General features: G+C 30.2%; 1 protein-coding gene across 1 annotated transcript in view; it reads left to right on the top strand.

Moving 5' to 3' along the window:
- Positions 1–248: 248 nt before the first annotated feature.
- LOC134725271 (SUN domain-containing protein 1-like) overlaps positions 249–22,288 on the top strand; it is a 39,555-nt gene continuing 17,515 nt past the window's right edge. Inside the window, exons 1-7 of the mRNA XM_063588947.1 lie at positions 249–319; positions 12,743–12,838; positions 14,529–14,561; positions 19,232–19,407; positions 19,836–20,336; positions 21,288–21,311; positions 21,834–21,968. Coding sequence (XP_063445017.1) covers positions 291–319; positions 12,743–12,838; positions 14,529–14,561; positions 19,232–19,407; positions 19,836–20,336; positions 21,288–21,311; positions 21,834–21,968 — 994 coding nt within the window. The 5' untranslated portion in view covers positions 249–290. The remainder of the gene's footprint in view (positions 320–12,742; positions 12,839–14,528; positions 14,562–19,231; positions 19,408–19,835; positions 20,337–21,287; positions 21,312–21,833; positions 21,969–22,288) is intronic.

Here is a 22,288-nt window from a genome sequence, read left to right as displayed (position 1 = left end):
CTCTGATAGTCATAAATATTTTCAGACGAGTGCCTGTGAATATGATTCCCGTATCTGACTTCTATGTGGTTTTCGATGTACAAAAAAATCAAACAATTTGGACAAATATCATCTGCATTAAAACTTTTATCAAATTGTGTTTTTATATGAAATGAATATTGATCTGCCGATAAAGCAATGCATGATGTACAAAAGCAGAGACTTTCTGATGCAAGGCAAGACAAAACGTAATACGTTCGTGTTTGCTCCGTGTTTACATCTGAATTTATTCTTTCCGGAAGCGGGTTTTTATGAAAACAGAACAGAACGTCTGCAAAAAGTGAGTTTTACATTCAATTTATAATTGATTTGACGTACGAATAAAGGTTAAAGATTAATTTCAAACAAATTAAAGAAGCACCTGTTACCAATAGACGTTTTATATCTAAATTTAAGACACTTGATTCTTGACTCATCATCATGATCATGGGCAGTGGCCTGGATCATTAGAATCATGTATATTTATATAGCTATTTAAGTCATCTTCACACTCACACTGCTGAACATGGTAAAAAAGACAAGTGCCTGGACTTCACTTCAGAAATCCTTACACGAGTCTAATATGAGGCAGGCATTACCAGGGGTCAAATTAAGCTTTCTTGTGTACTGGCCAGCCGGACCAGTGGATTGAAAACTCTACTGGTCCGGCTCAAAATCTTCTGGTCCTGCAAAAATGACATTATGTTGACAAACACTAATATAAATGACAGATGTTTAATTTTATTTTGATGCTTTCGTTTACATTAGTTAGACAGTAACAAAGGAATAGTCTTTATTCTGATTTTGATAAAGGCTTTGGTAATCTCAATGATTTTCTTTATCAGGATCAAGGACAGAAAAATATCAACATTGTCTTCCATGTCCACAATCTGAAATTTGACGTCCAGTTACGAAAATACATTTCCTATCTAGGTCTGTCACTGCAAATTTTTCACATATTGTACAGTTCATTAAATTCCGATCTACTATATAATACAACCATCCACGATCTTTTTCCCATGATTTTTGATATTTGCATTTCCTTTTGTCGCTTTCGTATACTTTATTTCGATCTTCCTTTTGATTTTCAGTTATCTTAATTTTTTTGTCCGGCAGTTTTAATTCCTTTCAAAAATTTCCACATTTTATATTGTTGTGAGGGACGTTCACCCGAGATATTACTTAACTTGATCAATTGTCATACCCCCAGTAACGTTTAATTGGTTTCACAGGTAAATTGTTTTGTAAACAAACGAAGATTGCGATGCAATCAGTGATTTTTATCGACAAATTTCTACTGGTCCGCCGGACCACCAGCTGACATAATCTACTGGTCCGACGCAAATTTTACTAGTCCAGGACTACGGGACTAGCGCTAATTTCGACCCCTGATTACCTGTGAATGGGGACGAGGTCTGTATTTTTTTTAATTCCAACATGTTGATAAAAGAAACGGAAATTTATACCGTAACGTTTCCGATATTGGTTCTGTTGTTAGGGAGTTAGTTGTGACGTTATTTAAGTTATGACGTCATATTCAATGTAAACAAAGAAACGCTGTTATCAGGTGACGTTTTTTTGTTCATTTCAAATGATTATTAAAAATGATTGGGTGTTGAATTCCTTTACTTTATTTGATGATTGATATGTTGATAAATAATTTTATTCAAAGTCTCATGCCAACAAGACTGAAACAGGAAGCAACAAGACCGGAACAGAAAGTAGATCTGAATAAAAAAGTTAATGATTTTGAGTTCATTAGTAGAATGAAAAATTCGGGGAAATTTTCCCGATTTTTTTTTTTTATTTATTTATTTTTCTACCGTAATTAGGGACTTCGTCCCCATATTAACAGTGAAGGGCTGCCAGAACACACATCAAATGAATCTATATTTAAAATGCAAAACACCAGAGTTGGGGTACATTGTAATTGTAATTGTTAATCAGCTGTAATTGATTACAATTTTTCAAGTAATCATTGTAATCAATTACTTTTCAAAATACCCTGTAATCCTGATTACTTTATGATTACATTCTGATTACAATGAAAAAAATCTTAACCTGTGTTTATGGTCAATAAAGGAAACTTTTTGTTATTCTTATTCAATTTATATTGAACAAGTTTAATAAGATAGTTTGGTTTACTTTTTATTTTATAAAACATGACAATTGGTTTGTATACTTCAGTAAAAATGAACTGTTACAGTATTGAAAAGTCATCAATAGCCTAAGACGGTGCATTACGTTTGCGCGCATTACCATTACATTTGCGCGCAAAAATCATTATGTTTGCACGCAGCTTTCCATTACATTTGCGCGCATTTTTTTGGCAAGTAAACTCAGGTTAAATACAGGTAATAATGCTTATTTATCTATTGATTTGTTCAATTATTTATAAGTATCAGTATCCCTTCCGTTAGTCTTAGTATGTTGCCTCTTTGACACATTCCCCATTTCCATTCTTAATGTTATCATAACTTGGGCACATATTTTGAAAGTATTCAATCTGTATTGTTTAAGGGAAAAACAGGTAATAATGCTTATTAATCTATTAATTTGTTCAATTATTTACAAGTATCAGTACCCCTTCCTTTAGTATAAGTCTCATAAGGCAGGGAAAAAAGAGATAAAACCGCAGATTTTTTTCGAAACCAGACACAATTCAATAAGTCAAAGGTGAATGCAAAATTTTAAGGAAATCCGTGACATAGCCCATTCATATATTGTAACTTGACCTTAAGCTATAACGGAGTTTTTACTTGCTTTTAGAATTCAATATGAACAGTATATAATTTGAATATTTTTAAAATTAATAATTGATTAATACGAAAAAACAAAAAAAATTAAGTTGTTTATAACTTAATATAATTTTTATTTATGTTTTTACCTGAGATTACCTGTAAAATAAATGCGCGTAAACGTAAAATATTTTAATCCCCAAATGCGCGCAAACGTAGTGCGCCCGCCTAAGAAGAGACATATAATACAAGTATATGATTCTGGCCTTAGTAAAATATATTGTACATATATTCACAATTTAAAGATGTACATATTATATATTTAATAATAACTGTTATATTCAAGTAATACTTTTCTTTAACCCTTAATTATAATATTTTGTTAATGTTGTGATTTTTGTCATCTTTGAATAGACAGGTAGGAAACCAATTAAGGTTTGTTTTTATTGAAATTACCAACTGAGTATAGCTGTAGGAAGAATAGAATAAGAATAAAGAATAAAATTATTTTATTAAAGTGTCACATATTGATTAACATCTGAACAATATACAGTAAAATATTTACAATATTTAAAATAATCAACACCCAGCCAAACAAATTGACTTATGAGACACTGTAAAAATATATTACAAAGTTTTAAACATGTATACTAATAACCATTTACATTTCATTGAATTGTTTCATCAATATTCTTTTTAAAATACGTGGTAAAAAAAACCAACTTTCAGGTTTAAAATAAAATTTAAAAAAAAAGTAAAATATTAAAAATATGTGATTGACAGAGTATTTTTATGATAAAAATTCATAGACAAGACATTTAAAAATACTAAACAAGATCAATAAGTTAATAAAAATATGCTGTTTACTTTTAAATAGAAATTCTTCGATAAAAGGTTGTAGGACTATATATGGTAAAAGATAAATCAGACATGTGATCATTTATTCAATTAGCACAAAATCAATTAAAAAGTGATCAAATATCTTGTTTAAAATAAGCAAATTTTTGTATGTATTTGGACTGGACATGTAAAATGCAATGATTTTTAGCACTTGCATTTTGTTTACAATTTGATTAAACTGGTACAATTTCATCCATATTTTAACTCCCATAAACTGCACCTTGAAACAAATAAAAATTAAGGTCTAGAATATGTTGGAAGACAAACAGCAAATGCTTTTTATAAAGCTATTATATATATTCAATTGAAGTTAAAATAATTCAGAGATTAATGATGATAAAGTGCAATGGGTCGTAACCAGTGACACAATGTTCATGTATGTATGAAGTGAACTTTTGAGGTATATTAAATAGATGAAGTTTGAAGTTATCATTTTATAATACAGCAAACATAATACTTTCTAAAAAATGCTATATAGTTATATTTTAAACGTTTATTCATTCACATCATGCAAAATGTTTGTTTTTTTTTAATTCATTGTAATCAGATGTAATCATGATTACTTTGCCAATGTAATCATTAATTTAATCAGACACTTTCAGAAATGATGTAATCATTAATTTAATTTAATCATACAAATGACAAGGTAATTGTAATTTAATCAATTACATTGAAAGTAAAGGGACACATCTCTGCAAAACACTATTATGGACAGACATACATGTACACATGAATGATGATTTATATCTCCAGTTTCTTAAGAAACTTACAAGTTAACAAATGATGAAAAAACACCCAAGATTGGCAAGAAAACAAGAAGAAAATTTGATTCTCATCAGGAAAGCTCAAAATATTTTAACCCAAGGATGAGTTAAAAACTGAAACAAATAAAGAGTTATACACCTGAAAGGAACCTAAAAAACAGTCAAATCATTGCCTGAGGATGTTGAAACATAAAATTCTCAATAAATTTAAAATATATGTAAACGAACAATTTCAGAAAGGTATGTTAAAAATCATGTCATTACCGAAGTACTGACTACTGAACTGATGATACCCTCCGTGAATGATAGTCCACCAGGAGAGGTATATTGACCTAGTCCTAGGGCTGTAAATAATGCAAACAACACTGAACATGTTATAAATTTCATGCATCCAAAGAGCATTTCTAGATTAACCTTCATACGGAATGCTAAAAGCCAGATATTTGAAAGCCAAGGATGTGTAAGAACCGAAACAATTGAAGAGCTATAAGAAATTTAACTTTGGCCAAGGGAGTTGAAACTTAAGTTTTCTCAATAATTTCTCAATATTTTATAAATGGATAATTTTAGAAAGCTAAGTCAGTATCTATTTAAAGAACTGACTACTGAGCTGATGATACACTTTGGGACTGATTGTCCATCAGCAGATGTATTGATCCAGTGCTGTAAACAATGAAAACAGTGGAAAGTTGTCTCATTGACTATCATATCACATCTTCGTATTGTCATTTATGTTAGTGATATTTTTTTAATAATCAAGGATTATGTAGAATCCCGAATTTTTCAGGGATTTTGCATACCGATAATTATTAAAATCTGACATTAGTAATTGTATATGTTCTGGACCATATGAGTATTTGGACCATATTGGTATATACTCATATGGTCCAACCATACATGTATGGTCAGGGTAACCAACACTCTGTTACAGTTTACTTTTTATACACAATGATCAATAAACATGCATCTAGTTTACAGAAATCACATATTGGTATTTCATACATTTCAAATATATGACGTCCCACTCAACCTGGGATGAGTTGAACCTCGGATGAGTGGAATACTTTCGTCTGGTCCCTTCGACTTTGACACAACGAGGTTCGACTGTACTTCTAAACTCTTCATATGGTATGACCGTTCATCCCTATCATATAGGTAATTTAATTATTATATTATATAATAAAAAGATTAGCTAAATAAAAAACTGAAGTTTCACATAGTTAATTTTACTTACTTGTCAAAACTATAATAAACAAATTTTATACTTATTACCGATTTGTTATTACGAGTGAATGGCAATATGTCGACTGAAAAAATAAATTCCAAAAATTTCTTAATGAACTGTTACACAAGAAGCAGGGGCGGATCCAGCCATTTTAAAAAGGGGGGGTTCCTAACCCAGGACAAAGGGGGGGTTCCGATCACATGTTCCCACTCAAATACATTGATCGTCCAAAAAAAAGGGGGGTTCCAACCCCTGGAATCCCCCCTCTTGATCCGCGCCTGAGAAGTGTCTGAAAGTAACATAGTTTATTTAAGTTGTCTTGTGAATATGGTGTATTGCAGTCATGTTACGATATTTGAGATCTAGAGCTTCTTAAAAAAACACTGTAGGCATTTCAGAATCGCCCAAGACCTGAGATTCACTGTATCATGTGTATGCAGCTACAATAAGGCTAGCTTTTCACTCACAAACAAAAGGTGTAAATAAAAAGGATCATGCACAACCAAGGCTTGCAAATGCAAAAGAGTAAGTAAATATCACCCAAGCATACATGCAAGAATGTAAGTAGCGATGAAAACTAACCATGGCATCAGTATTTAATTTTTACATAGTATTTGAATTATAAAAATAATACATTGTCATGAAACCATCATTATTTTTTAGATAAAGTTTTTGTATTACTTAAACTTTTATAATGTAATTTTAAAAAAAATATACCTATATGGTCTGGCCGGTAAATAACCAAATGAGTATTATACTCATATGGTCCGACAATACCCATATGGTCTTACAGTTTTCTCGATGAACTGTTAAATCTACAGGCCCAGAGCTCAATTTTTGATTTTTTTTTAGTTAGATTCTGTTGGCCTGAGAGCAATTTTACAAGCCTGGGCTGTACAGGTATGGTCCAAAAGTATATATGGTCCGGAACATATACATGTATGTATAATCCTTGAAAATGACCATTGATTTAAGGTACATTACCACTGAAAATTTTCAGATTATTTTACAAATTCCCTTAAATGTTTTGAGTGATTATCAATAATACAAAGATTCTCTGTTTGGTACAAATACAGACAAAAAGAAATCAAAAGTATTACCTTCATGGTTTAAGCAAGGATTGTATAGTAAGAAGCTTCCTTACTATACAAATCCTTGAACCAATAAGTAGATAGTTTTCATTCCTGTCTCATACATGTGATGGACTGTGAAACTCAGATTAGGAGATTAGGACTCAGATCAGGAGGTTTTTTATCGACATAAATTTTGTTGTAAATTTAACCGTATGTCGCAGATGTAGGAATTGTCTTTTAAAGTATTTTTATGCTCCACCTACAAGTAGAGGAGCATTATGTTTTCTGGTTTGTGCATCCTTCCGTCCGTCCGTTCATTCAGGTTAAAGGTAGTTTTTGATGAAGTTGAAGTCCAATCAACTTCAAACTTAGTACAAATGTTCCCTAATGTATGATCTTTCTAATTTAATTGCCAAATTACACTTTTGACCCCAATTTCACAGTCCACTGAACATAGAAAATGATAGTGCAAGTTTCAGGTTAAAGTTTATGGTTACGGTAGTTTTTGATTTAGTTGAAGTCTAATCAACTTGAAACAACAACAACAACAACAATACTTTATTTTAAGAGGGTTACACAGTTAGCTATATAACTAATCTTCCCTGAGGCCCTCGTAATGAAAAATCAAACAAAACACAAACATATACTAGTACATTGCATACATACATTAGCATAAAAAGTCAAGTGTGATAATAATGTTCAATACAACTTGATAAAATGTGATGAAAAAATAAACATGATGACATGATCAGTTTCAATATTATTAAACTTAGTACACATGTTCCTTAGGTTATGATCTTTCTAATTAAAATGCAAAATAGAAAATGATAATGCAAGTGGGGCATCCCTGTACTATGGACAAATTCTTGTTTTCTTCAAATTTCCATCAAAATGTAATATGTTCATACAGAGACATATTATGTATTGTCTCTGGTTTATATTATCCTCAGACCATGTTTCCTTTCTATTTGAATGATATCCCATTATTAAAAAAAAAATATTGAGAAGAATATGTTTCTTGTTTTGTTTTGTTTTTGATAATTGATTGTGCACTGAGCACTTGCAAATACATCTTTATGACTATACAAAACCGTGAACCAATGGATAGCTTTTAATACCCTGACTATTTATTAAGTCTTATTAAAGTGACAGTTTTTTCTGGTGATATTCAGTTAATTTTTATTTAATTTTGTTAACCACATAAAACTGATAAAACATATAACCATTTTAAATTGAAATTAATAATACCAAAATAAATGATCATGTAATTTGCTGAAAAACAAATGGGATGAAAGTTAACACACAATGACTTTGACCTTGATGCTAAACATCCAGAAACACAAACAGAATACATGCTTGACAGATTGAACACAATTGCAGAGGAAACTGTGATAGTATGTTGATTGTGAAAAAGGGGGGCCCCAAAAAACATAATGGCCATCGTTCATAAAATGGCTGAGAAGGAGAATGTCTGGCTACAAAACATGACATTAATGCGGAGAAAATACACTAGGAATCAATTTGAGGTGTATAATTAGCCTCTTCAGATGTTTTTATCAGCACTTCATTATCCCTCAAAATGCATTAAAATCAGTGTGACCTAAAGGGGGGACTGTTCCAGTTATGCTTCAGTGCAATCTAATTAAATTTAAATCTCAGCCACCAAGCATAAAGAAATGAGCAAGTGCAGCGATTTTAATTTTAACTAGATTGGCCAGAATTGCAAAAGGAAATGATATTAAAAAAAGTGATAATAATTTTGTTATAAAATGGTGATATGTGTGTTCAGTTAATACAGCATATTACAATCATGAGACCTCTTTAGACTCAACTGTTTTGAAAATGAAGATGAAATCACTTTCCTGCAAAATCAATTTAGTGTCATTGTCTATTATAAATATGAAAATAATAATAGTTTAACAGTTGATAATATTTTCAACTTTTCTGACAATATTAAATTTAAGGTAATTATTTCAATACCAATAAAAAAATATCCATTTCTTATAATATGTGTAAAATAACTTTGAGGAAAATTCTATATTAATTTTAATGGTCTTTTTAAATATTTCTGAATTTCATAATCATCTTTTCCATACTAAAATAGTTCCTCTTTCATGAAATGGTTGACTAGTCTATAAAATATTTTATTGCGTATTAATTATTATCTAATCTTGCAGTGCAACCAAGGATTTGTATACAAATCTGATTTGTATACAAATCCTTGGTGCAAAATTCAAAACTACATACCAATGGCCTTGGCCTTCTTATCAGACTTTTAATCATAATTATTTACAATTTTCACTAAACTTGTAGATAATACCTCTCTAAAATAGATGAATGTCATTCTAACTGGTTTAAATGACAGGTTAGCATTGTGCAGTTGCTTACTTTTGTCATGGAAGGATTTAAGGTAGCACAATACAAAGATTTTTTTACTTCCAATCACTAACCTTTGAAATGCTGTAACTTTCTAATGAATGCATAGAAAATAATAAAAGAGGTATACATAGATAGATAAAAGATTAATCTTTTAAATGAATGTAATATTTTTATTATGCAATCATTATGTAATCAACTATTATGTAATTAGTTTCAAAATCTGGGTAAGTTCACCTGAATGAATTTGGCTCTATCATCTCTTTAACTATACAGAAAACTTTAACAGATTCTTAATCAACACATCATGGGCTTCAAAAGGGTGTCTCAGATTGTCTCTATGTTATTTCATTCTCTCATAAATCTCTAATTAGTGTAAAAAACTAACCACATAAAAGAAGATAATGTTTAATTAGGTGTAAAATTTGTTCTATACATTCTATCTGAAATCTGAGACACCCTTTTGTTGATAATGGCCATAGGAACAACATATAATAAAATCAACCCACTAGGGATACCTATGCAGAAGCTAATTTAATTTGAAAGTGGAAATTTGTTGAAAAATATTTTAGACACATTTAACATTTTAATTGGTTACATAATTGTTGCATAATACTAACATTGCACTAATTTGAAGGAGTAATCTGTAAGCTATCCAAAACTACCACTTTTATAAATTTTCAAGCATTATTAAGAAAGTTACAGCATTTAAAAACTTGGGAGTTGGAGTTATAAAATCTTTGTATTGTGCTACCTTAAGTGTATGATTCCTTGAAACAATGAATGAACAAGCACATGTATTTGTTTACATTTGTTTCTAAATATAGCAACCAATTAGAAAGCAGTATCAGCAGGCGTCGCCTCTTCATTTTAAAGGGACAAAAGATATGTTCATGTAAATATCATTGATTTACATTCATGTGTCAAATTAAACCCACCGGTGATGAAGCATTGATTAGGGTCAGGGGAATTATATTTTATTCCAATCTATTACATAATGAGAAGCAGTAAAAATGGGTAAGTAAACATAAAGACGCTACCCTTGATTATTGGAATGCATCCAAAATTGTACTTTTTATAACTTGACAGCTAAAACTGCTAAAGGGTAAACCGCAATTTTTTTTTTAAAATACATATTATATGGGATAGTTTACTAATTGTGTTTTATTTCATGCATGAATGAACACACTAATACAATGGTGTGTTCACTGTTCTGTCTTAAATTAAAACAATATAATGGATGCAGAAAAAGCTATTAATTTATTCAAGACTGGACTATGCTAGACTGGACATCACTACAGTAATTTGATTTTAATATGCCAAGACCTCCTCTGAACTTTTTTTGTGTTTAAAGGTTAAGCAAATGTTTATTGATTAAGCAGATTTTGGTACCAGTATTTAATTACTTGTAAATGACTGTACATGTTTCTCTGTAACTGTAAAAGCAAATTTGCAATTTGTAAAAAAATAAATTAGAAAGATTAATTTCCCCGATTGATGAATTATAATTTTTCCCAAAATGGTAAGAGATATTTATGTAATACAGAGCATGCTCATAAGGATCCAGGGTCAGTCATTGACTCATCACTTTCAAAACTTGATTGTTCCAATTAATTGCATCATGACGATAAAATGTTTTAGCAAATGAGCACACATAAACATCATTTTATAGCCAAAAATATTATGGGGCATTATGTTCTTCGGTCTGTGTGTCCGTCACTTCTGTTAGTTTGTCCCACCGTCTGTCTGTCCTGCTTTAGGTTAAAGTTTTTGGTCAAGGTAGTTTTTGATTTATAAATAGTCCAATAAACTTGAAACTTACATGTTGTAGTACACATGTTCTCTATGATATGATCTTTCTAATTTTAATGCCAAATTAAGAGTTTAGACCAAAGTTTCAGGGTCCACTCACGACTCCACTGAAAAAAAAATATGATTGTGAGAGTGATTCCATTAAGAGGAATGAATTAGAGAAAAGGACTTGAGAAGCTATAGAAAAGAAATTGAATAGAATAGAATAAAGGGCATAAAACCAGATACAATTGATTTACATAATTGGTAACAACAACAATAATAGGGGCAATAATATATAAATAGCAATAAGATAAATTTCTTCTTTTCACTATTAAACTCACCATAGCCAACAGTTATGAGTCACTGGGCTCACTATCAAAAATCCTTAGTAAGCTTAAAAGAAACTCAATTCTTTACTTGCTATTTTTTCTCTATATTTAAAAAAATGTTTTGAAGGCATTTATGGTTGGATTTTAGCAAATTTCGTTTTTGAAGACATGTGCACTGAATTGTCAGATGTATTTTTGTTTGAAACCAATTTATTTTCTTGCAGAGCATACTTTTTTGTCAATTAAACTGGTTGTAATTTGTCATGTATGTACATGTATAGGTAGCACTAACAGATATGTAATCATAATGGGCCAAAATAATATTTGTGTTGATACATGTACATTTTATATCTTCATAATCATAAAATAAGGAACAGAAAATTCTTCACAACAAAACTTTTAAAAACCAATATCATGAATATGAATAGTCCAAATAATTATGACGTCGTCGATGTAAGGCGTCAAAGACAAAAATTATAATAGCCTTTCAAGACGTCATAATTATTTGGACTAGAATATGAAATACAGATCAATCTAACAATTCTTCTATTTATTTAAATCTTATTTGAAGCCATAGTGAAATCCACGTTTACATTATTTATAATTCAGTGAGTTTAAATTGAACTTTGTAATTCAAAGAAGATTTTATTATTAATATGTTTATTGCTACAGATCACTGATCTTCCCATGACTTATTTAGACAAATAAACTAATTTAAAATATTAAATATGTGTGACCTTCTTTTTTATTAATAAAATTATGATTTATTTTGATTCATTCATGTCATTCTATGTGTTTATTTAAAAATGATATTAATTTGCATTTTAAAGTGGGCAGTTAGAAGCCAGATTTGCTTTTTCCCCATGTCAATTAAAAGCTTGAGATTTAAGTAAAAATGTTAGAAAAAGTACATAATATCCACTAACTTTTAAAAACTGTTGATTAACCTATAATTTTTTTGTAGATTTAATGATTCAGGGCTACATTAAAATGTTGAATGATTTGCCCTTTTTTTCCATTTCTCCAGTCCATTTTTTAGAGAGGTTTTCAACATTGTTCAAGGTTAATTCACGTTTTGTTGCTAGAAAAAAACTTTATAGCTTGTTGTTTGGTGTGAGCCAAGGCTTTGTGTTGAAGGCTGTACTTTAACCTATTATGGTTTACTTTTTAAAAATTGTTATTTGGATGGAGAGTTGTCTCATTGGCACTCACACCATATCTTTCTATATCTATTATCAAAGGTACATATATATTGGCCAAAACTTAATAATCTATACTAAAATCTTGTTTTCCTAGAAATATTTTGAATTGTTTTAGATTAAATATGTAGATTGTTGAGAATTTCAAGTTTAAAAGGGCCGAGGCTCCCCATGAATCAACCCTAATGTGCAAGTAATGGACCCGTATAATTGTTTTGGTTTTGTGTGCACCACATTTACAATTTAACAGTAATTTCATTCAAAGAACGTGTATTGTTTAAGATCTGTCACTGATGTCAAATTGCAATATTCTCTTTTGATTTCAGTTTATCAAGTAAAGAAGTCAGAACACCACCTTACAGTTATAACAGAAATATACATTCCAAAGATACAGATTTTCTACAATATGATTATTTTGATTTGTAAGTACACTTGCAGCATGGTCTTTTTGCATTAAATTGGAAGTAAAAAATTCTTCATCTTGCAAGAATTAATCTTAGAAAATTACTTGTTTTGCAGCTTATTTTCTCTAAAATCATATTCACCACATTAAAAACGTATTTGGTGTTTAATCCATTGTTTTCTTTGGATAAAAGTAATTTTAGTGTAAAGACATTAATGAATCCATTAGTTTGTGTTAATTTTACAATATTACTATATAACAAAATATGGAGATGGCAATGGGAACTTATTGAAATTATGTCAAATGGAATAGATTAGTTACTATGAGTGCATAGTAAAGTTTTAGTGTGGTGTCCCCTTTTATATACACATTAATAAGCATGTATTGTATATGAACTCACTGAAGTACCGTTAGTATTAGCATTTAAAGGTTACCGTACAACCTTCAACAATAAGCATAATTAATACCATATGCGGCCGGTTTTATTCCACACAATATTTCTTAAATTATCTTAATCTTAAATTAAGCATGTATTATACATGAACCCCTACTCATTGAAGTTGGGAATATATTGCAATCATCATGTCTTGATTTGTTTCCTAAACTTTTGTTACTCTGCTTCATAATCAGGTTTCTCCCCAAGGCACCCTTGTCCTTGTTCATAATAGAATGTATAGGGCCCATGGTGCTATATATTTTGTAAAACCACTTAAACAAGAGCCATCTTAATTTCCATGGTGCTATTTGAAAATTCTTGGGAGAACATTGCATATGTAAAGATTAAATATTTGGTCAGAAACTATACATATTTAAAAATGTCAGTTGTGCAGTGTTAGCAATTTTCAGTTCCTTTAAGCTGTCACTTCCTGATTGTCGATAATTTGAGTTTAACTATGTACCAACTAACCATGGACTTTTTTGTTACATTTTACATGTGTTACTCAGTGTTAATCCTCTTGATTAGTTTGGTTTAAATATTTATAATGATAAGTTATACCATTGTTAAGGATTTGCATTCCCTTCTTATAAATATAAAAATACATGTACGGTACATTTGTAATTTTTGATCCAATACCTCATAACATGTGGGAGTATATATATTCTTTGCATTTTATACTATGCAAGATTCTAAGGTGAAATAAGGGCTCCACTGGTCCAGAATTGAACACAATCTGTGTTGACTTTTCATTCCGATGATTTCATTTACCTGTATACATTTGATTAACATTAAACAATCAAGATTGAAGATATCAAGAACTGTCCCACAAGTACCATCTATAACCGTCCTATAAGTACTTTTCTATCATCTCAATTGATATTACACAATGAAATGCAAAATCCATAACTTTGTTACTTCAACCATATAAACTCATTTGCACGCTGATGAGAAAGTCTAGGCATTGAATAATGTCATAAGATAAATTAATTCATCCATAGCAATATGGAAATGATGTCTGATTTTATGCTTGTACATAATCATTGGCTGTTTACAGTTTATAGGATGCCAAAAGGGCGGGTAAACACATTCTCTGCAGGGTTCAATTGAAATGCAAGCGTAAGTAAAAGTCACTATTTCTATATAGGTTATTTATACCTGGATTTGCATACACACACTATCAACATTCATTTCGTTTGATGTAGATGAAGTTTCACTGATATTAAGGTATGCAATGCTATGTGATGATTATATAATTATTTTCTATTTTTAGCATGAAGCCTACAGACTATACATATTCTAGAAGGTAGGCTGATTTTAATGTCTTTTTACAAGTACATTGATTATAACACCTGAGAAAAACAGGTTTACTTATTCAGTTCATGCTCTGAAAGCTAAATTTGAATATTTCAGAATTTTTAAATGGTTTTTGGATTTGAATGTGTTCAAATTTTAAAAACAGATTTTATAAAAGATAAAGCTATAAATTTTAACAATCACATCAAGTGTTTCTGAAATGTCAAGATTTTTTCACAGCATGCTGGTGATAATTTGACCAGATTTTATATGGCTTATGATTTAAATATAAACAATGAATTGAAGATATTGATACATATAATTTAAAAATCAACCCATTTTGGTATCAAAAATTGTTTCTTTTTAAAGAAAGGTGTGGGAGAAAATCAATTTTTATCACCTACTCTGCATGTAACCTTGACCTCAAATGTGTCATTCACATCAACTCTTTGATGTATAAAAAATAGAAAGTTGAAAAGGAAGTTACATCACTGCTGTTGTAATGAATGCATGCATGTTTAAATGTTGTGTTTAAAACTTAGCGTTACTTTAGTACAGATGAGGACAATGACGTAAAGTCAGGTATTGTATTGATTCTGATTTGTGATCTATGGATTACTATGTTTAATCGATCTGTCTATTTCTTGAGAATGAGATTATATTTAAAGTTGAGCATGTGTTTTTTTAACTGTTGATTGATCTTTCTATAACTTTTATAAATTTAACCTTTGTATTAGTAACAATACATGTGTATTATATGATCTGTCTGGAATGTTTAACAGGCCTTTTGTTACTCTGTTATGATTTGAATTATGATATTATCTCATTCATTCTTTATTGACACAAGTTTTTAACGTCTTTATGAATGAGTTATTTAAATCTCTGTTCACACTGTAGAATGGTATGAGTATTCTTAAATCTTTGTTATGAAAGGCACATCAACTTTTTGATTGATAAGTACAATATGTTACATGTATATATATAAATTGACATGCTTGCCAACTACCGGAGGAAATCTGCCAGGTTTTTTCGTCTTGTTGGATATTAATATCGTATATAAATGTGTTTACTCCAATTATAAGCTTTCTAGAAATTTAACTGGGTATATATGTTTAATCTGCTGTCATTTCACCTTCTGGTTAGATATATACATAGGGTTCACAGAGTGCATGTTTATAAATGTATATATAATAGAAATAAAAAGTGGACAGTCAAGTATTTAGAAAAAGAGTTCAAGGAATTGTTGATATACATGTCCCAAGCAAGTATTACGATTCCCTTCTTCACCAATTATATCTTGAAATCGCATTGATACTTGTTGATTACTGAATAAAATTGAGAATGGAAATGGAAAATATCAAAGAGACAACAACATTTATAACAAAAGAGCAAACAACAGATTAAGGTCACCAACAGGTCTTCAATGCAGTGAGAAACTCCTACACCTGGAGGCATTCTTCAGCTGGTCCCTAAACAAAAATATAAACTAATATATAAGTGAAGACTGTATATCTCATATGCTCTTCTGTTTGATAAAGAGGTCAATGTACCTTCTCTATAGGTCACAGATTTGAATTTTTCCTGAATATTGAAAATCCTCTAATTCTTAAATATAACGTAAGGGTACCCAAATTGCACCGAGTACCCAAATTGCACCTATTTAGAAAAAATAGCAACGGAAATCTTACAAGATTTCCTAGAGACTTAATAATTTGTATTTTTATGATTTGATACTATGCACGTCTTTTAACATAGGTAAACATATTTAGATATACACAAAACGTTCACAGTATTTATCAACAGATGACTGTTTACTGAAAAAAACAAAATGTACGAAAACGTCATCATGCGACGTCATCAAAACGTCATCTTTTTAAAATTAGCAAATACAATATATTATAAGTATCCATTTCGTAAAAAATGAAGAGTAAGCATGGACCAATATCCAATTGTTCAAAATATTTTAAGAAATTAAACAGAAGCTCGGTTATTAGACTTTTGACGGTGCGAATTTAAGCATGGATGCAATTTGGGTACTCCTCATCACAGAAACATGCACAGTTTGGAGGTTGATTCAAACCCATTTTTTTATGACTCAAATTTGGATTAAAAATTAAATTGGTGTACCTATACAATAAAGAAGGATAGGGCTACAAAATAGGCACATTAATAACATTTATTTCTTAATCATAAAAAAACGTAGGTGAAAAAACTGTCAAAATAGGTGCAATTTGGGTACCGTCACGTTAAATTTTAACACTTTTCATTTTCTGATAAAAAAAAAAGGCATTTAATTGTATTATCTACATGTAGATATAAAGATTGATGGGAAATAATGTACTGAACTCTTCCATGTAAATATTTTAAAAGTAGTTTCTGTAATATATGTTTGTACTCAAAGTTTTGGCAAAACACAGAATAAATCAAAAAATGTTCTAAAAATGAACTCAAACATTTTGTAGCAATGTTTATTAAAACTCTATAATTTTTAGATAACAGTTGCTATTGTCAAATTTTATCTAACATTTATATGTTTAATTGGTCATACTATTTTTATTCAATTGTAAAATGATTTTATAAATGAAACATAAAAAATTTGAACACTATAGGTTGTTTCCTGAGAGATTTTACATACTGATGTAAAATGTTGTATTCAGTCCCCCTGCAGCTTGCAATAACTTTTCAAACAACATATTTTAACAAACACAGGTATATGTTTAGGACAAATTTAAATTTGTACTTAGTATTGTAACTATATACCTAGGTAATAATTGAAGCATGTAATATTACCTTGGGACATTTTGGATTCAGTTTTTGAGCTTTCATTTAGACAGGTAATTTAAATTAACATATTTAACGGACATTAGTGGACACAAATGACCATAGATTAGAGGATACAAATATCTGAATTATTTCATTTTTACGGCTTTATGTCATTATATTACCTAATGGCACAGCTTGAGCTCAAACTCTGCAAAATAAGCTTGATCCTCAAACGATACTTCAATGAATTTAATTTTTTTATGTGTATTTGAAGAACAAATTATTTTAAAAGATCAAAGCTATCTATAATGGGTTATTAAATTTCAATGGTCCAAGTAAGAGGCTTAAAAATTAAACTCTCCATGAGAATTTTTTTGCTTTTCATGGTATATTGAGGTCATGTAATGCCCTGAAAAATATAAAGTATAACCTACATGTTTAACATTATTTCTTGTTATAGTTTGACTTGAATAAAAAGGTTGAAAGTGTGGTGTGAACACAACAACGGTAAATAAAACTCCAAAGGCATAATAGTCAACCAATTTATTCATGGGAAGTTGGGGAGGGGGAGGGTGTCAGCCTGTCAGAGTAACAGTTTACATTAAAAAATGTCCATTTGTCTTTCTGTCTTTTTGTTCATTTGTTATTCTCCAGTTTTTCCCTTAGTTTTATCTCCTCATTCAACCTTTGTATAGTTCTGCAACAACTCCCCAATTTAAATTTATTGCTTCTTTCTTAAAATCAGAACCATATAATGTCATCAAGCACCTTCTATATTATTATTCCTACATTATTGTTGGAGTGTCCCTAAACAAATCATAGTCAAGTGGGGGAGGAAATCCAAGGTCAGGTATCATATTTAGAGATTTGCTCACAATAAATGGATATCTAGTTCTTCTTAATAGTAATGCTAGAAGTGCTGTAATAAAAAAAATAAAGACAAACAATTCCTTTAAGTACACATAGGTGGTACTATTGCATAATCCTAGATAACAGCTTGTGTCTTTGAAGGATCATTTAATATCATGTACTTAAAGAATAAATAAGATGAGCATATTAAATTTTACTGGTATTTAAAAAAGGCTAATAAGTGCAAGATTGTAGATAATAACATAAATCTATTGAAAATTTACATATACACTGAACTATTAAACTCTTAAATGTATTCTAATTCTTTCTCATTTTGTTTTCTGCCAGATTTTATATAATAAACAATTGTATAACATGTATGTGTATAAGTACACATTTTTAGAATTTCCTGAGGGAGTAAACTAATACTGACATATCAAACACCTTATTGTGTTATCTTCTTAATGACCACTTCATCCAGTATCACTCCCTGATATAATAGGAAGAAACAGACTTTTATCATTTTGAAAGGGAGTTACAGTATATATAACTTAATTGAAATGATACTTGTACATGTTGTTCCTTTGCAGAATGTTGAAAACCAACTTTATACATAGCTATGTAACAACTTTGGACTTTAATTAAAGTTAAAAATTATTATACTCTTTTGTACAGCTATTATTAATTGAAATGGAGATGTGTACATGTATAAAACTAAAACTTTTAGCTATCATCTGCCGTAGAAACACTACACAAATTCAGTGCAGTTTTAAAGATTCATTGGCCCGTTATCTTTTTTACAGTTCAGAGGACCCTTTGTATATAATAGTTATTTGTAGTCAACAGGTGTTTACACTTTATTAAATGTTTGTAAGAAAACATAAATATTTGGCCAATTACACAACAAATGCCTCATTATGTAGGGACACTATTGCTTACGCATATTGAGTGGTTTGAGAATGTTACTATTTTTAAAAACAGCAAAAAACAATTTTATCTTTGCCATAAGTTTACTCTATATACTTTATTGTTTACTGTATGTATATGAAGGATCAATTTCTGTTGTAGCCCTAGCTATAGACGTAAAGTTAGCAGCGAGCATTACCAGATGCCTAACATGAAAAGGAGGCAGTTAAAAGGGGCATATGAGAAGATGGATGACTACAGTTCAGACGAAGAAGAGGAAGGAGAAGAGGAGGAACTATCTTATTTTACAGACGAAGAAATTATTAGTACAAGAACAAGTAAGTGTTTTCCTAAACAACTTGCCCTGCTGTAGTGGCATGGGGCATTAAGTTTTACCATTGTCTGTCTATACATCCCAAACTTGGTGGGTCTCATTGGGGTTTAGGATTCGCTGATTATTTGTAAGAGTGAAACATGAAAGTCAAAATTGTTTTGTGTGAAATGGGAAATGCAGTTGGGAGGGACATGTAAATTACAATTGTAACGGTATTATTACAATTTGGTATGTAGACAATGATAAGTGGGATAATTGGTTTTGACAAAAAAGATAACTGGGAGCCTGGATCAGACCCACCCCCTTAAATGAGACCCCCTTAAGGCTCTTGAAAGAATGAGTATTGACAAACTTAGTCTTTTGTCTTGAAATAGAATGACAAAATGTACATTGGAAATATATATATTGATACAAGTTTCTTTCTGATTTTAGTATTAGAAAATGGAATGTTGCTTCGATCTGGACACAAATTAAAAAATAAAGAGACATTTATGGAGAAAATGAAATTACGAAGATCAATGATGTCAGGGAATGAATACGAGGCTTTAACCTCAAGTAGTCGTAAATCACAGACTTTGAACAAAACTACTGCTAGTACTGATGTTCGATCTAGAAACAGAAGATCACTAAACACTACAACTGAGTATAGTTCATATATGGGAGGATCAGCATCAAACAGCCGAGGGACAACTATGGAGTTAAACAGCCGAGGGACAGCTATGGAGTTAAACAGTCGAGGGGGTAGAGGTCATGAGTTAAATAGTAGAGGTGGTGGTAGAGGTCATACAAATCATTCCACAGATATAACAACTACTACGAGAAAAACCTTAATAGAAGAATTTGAAAATGAAGATAGCTTGGAAAAGGGAATGAAAGAAACACAATCAACGAAGAAAAAGAAGAAAAAGGCAGCTGTTATCAACCATATGTATGGTAGGTTTGTACAATAATGTGAGCTATTCAGAATTTAGGTGACAGGGGCTGTATTGTATCTACTGACAAACATTGAATCTGTCAGTTAACCTTGCTTACTTCTCTGAAATAATAGCTATGAATGAAACTGAAAACCATGAGAACAGAGATAAAGGACTCAAATTCATAGAGTATGTCCATCAATCCAAACATGCCATGGTGCAGTTTTACAATGCAAATTTACTTTAAATGGTATTCATGAAATTTAACACTGATATATTACAGACTGAAATCTACGTTTGTGTTTAAATTATTGTTTTAATTGTTGCATTAAAGTTATTGATCTTTAATTGAAAGAAGTGTGAGACAGTATTTAATTTTTGTATAATAAAGTTTACACCTAAGGACATAAAACTGAATATCTCAAACTATAAATAAACCCTTTTTAGTTTGATAGTTTTCTGTTTATTTGGCCTTATTTTAAAAATATGTGATGTAATTTCACAGATCTACAAAGTAGCCATATTTTGCAGTATTTATTGATTGATCATAAAAATATTGCTACAACCATTTAACATCCATTCACTTATTTAGACTTTTTAAAAGTTTGCAGTTAACTTGAAATAGGGAAAATATGATTGTAATACTTATTAAAACAGGGAAGTAAAATGAAGGATGCATGTCATAGTCAGGGTCAGTTATAAACAATGAGTATTATGCAATTATTATGTTCTACTTTCAATTTCTAAAGGGAAAAAAAATTAAAAGATATTTTTACATCAATTAAGTGTGGTAACTAGCTAGTTCACATTTACCTTATGAATATGTTAGTCAGTTGAAGACACTCATAAGATTATACAGATAGGTTCAGCTAACAATTTAAATCTCCTTTGTATTAAGAATAAGTTAAACTTTAGATTTAAGTCAAGGATAATTGATAACTTTTAAGTAATTTTATATTTTTCTTTCCAGGTTTGGATTCTGAAGAATTGTCAGGTCAGTTGTATTTGTATATGTATTACATGATATAAAGAACAAGGAAATGTCATGAATGTAAGCACAATTCTGGAAAGAAGAATTAAAAAACTTGTCATTACAACTGATAATGAAGGTCACATGATATTTGATATTGAACTGAGAAAATTGTGTACATAATTCTCAAGAAGGGCACACTAATGACTATATTCTATTATTATACACAATTTATAATAGCGCATTATATAATATTAAAATTACCCTAAGTGCTTTACAACATATATCCATTCACATATATAAAGGATTAACAATAAAATATGAAAGCCCATGTTAAAAACTCCTAAAACAAACAGATTTTAAACATGAAGCATTGATAAACAATAAATATAAAATGGGCATGGTAAAATTATATCATATTCCTTATTAGAATTATTCTGTAAATAAAGATTTGTGGAAACAATGTAATTTGATGGCTATATATAGAGTTGTAAAACAAGCAAAATGTAAAGTGTTTAATTTTCAATACTGTCCATTTTCTTACAGAATCTGAATGGTCATTAATGAATTCAGCCTCAAACTCAGCCTCGACAGAGAACAACAGTAAATACCTTCTGAAAGGTCAAAGTTCATCTGACAGTGAAACCAGCGTTACCTCAACTGTAGTTACAACCATTATAGGTATATTTCATTTCCCTAATCTTTTGAATTTTTTTTTTACTTGGATGTAGAGTACATTTATTGATATGAATACAAAACAGAAACTACTAGGATGACTAAATAAAAAAAAATATATCATAAATAATGAAAATTTTAAATACTTACCTATGGATATAGATGTTGATGATTATGAAAATGATGCTGCTAAACATCCAGTTCCAGATTAAATGCATATTCAGGACAAGAACATGTGAATGTTATATGAATAATAACCCCCCTATGTACAAGACTGACATGCTGAGCTAGATTTGTATGTGCTTGTTCACAAGGTAACACAGTCT

Source organism: Mytilus trossulus, chromosome 7 (assembly GCF_036588685.1).
Source record: "Mytilus trossulus isolate FHL-02 chromosome 7, PNRI_Mtr1.1.1.hap1, whole genome shotgun sequence".
NCBI classification, from domain to species: domain Eukaryota; kingdom Metazoa; phylum Mollusca; class Bivalvia; order Mytilida; family Mytilidae; genus Mytilus; species Mytilus trossulus.
The sequence above is the reverse complement of the archived record's forward strand: the minus strand, read 5'-3'. Positions and strand labels throughout refer to the sequence as shown.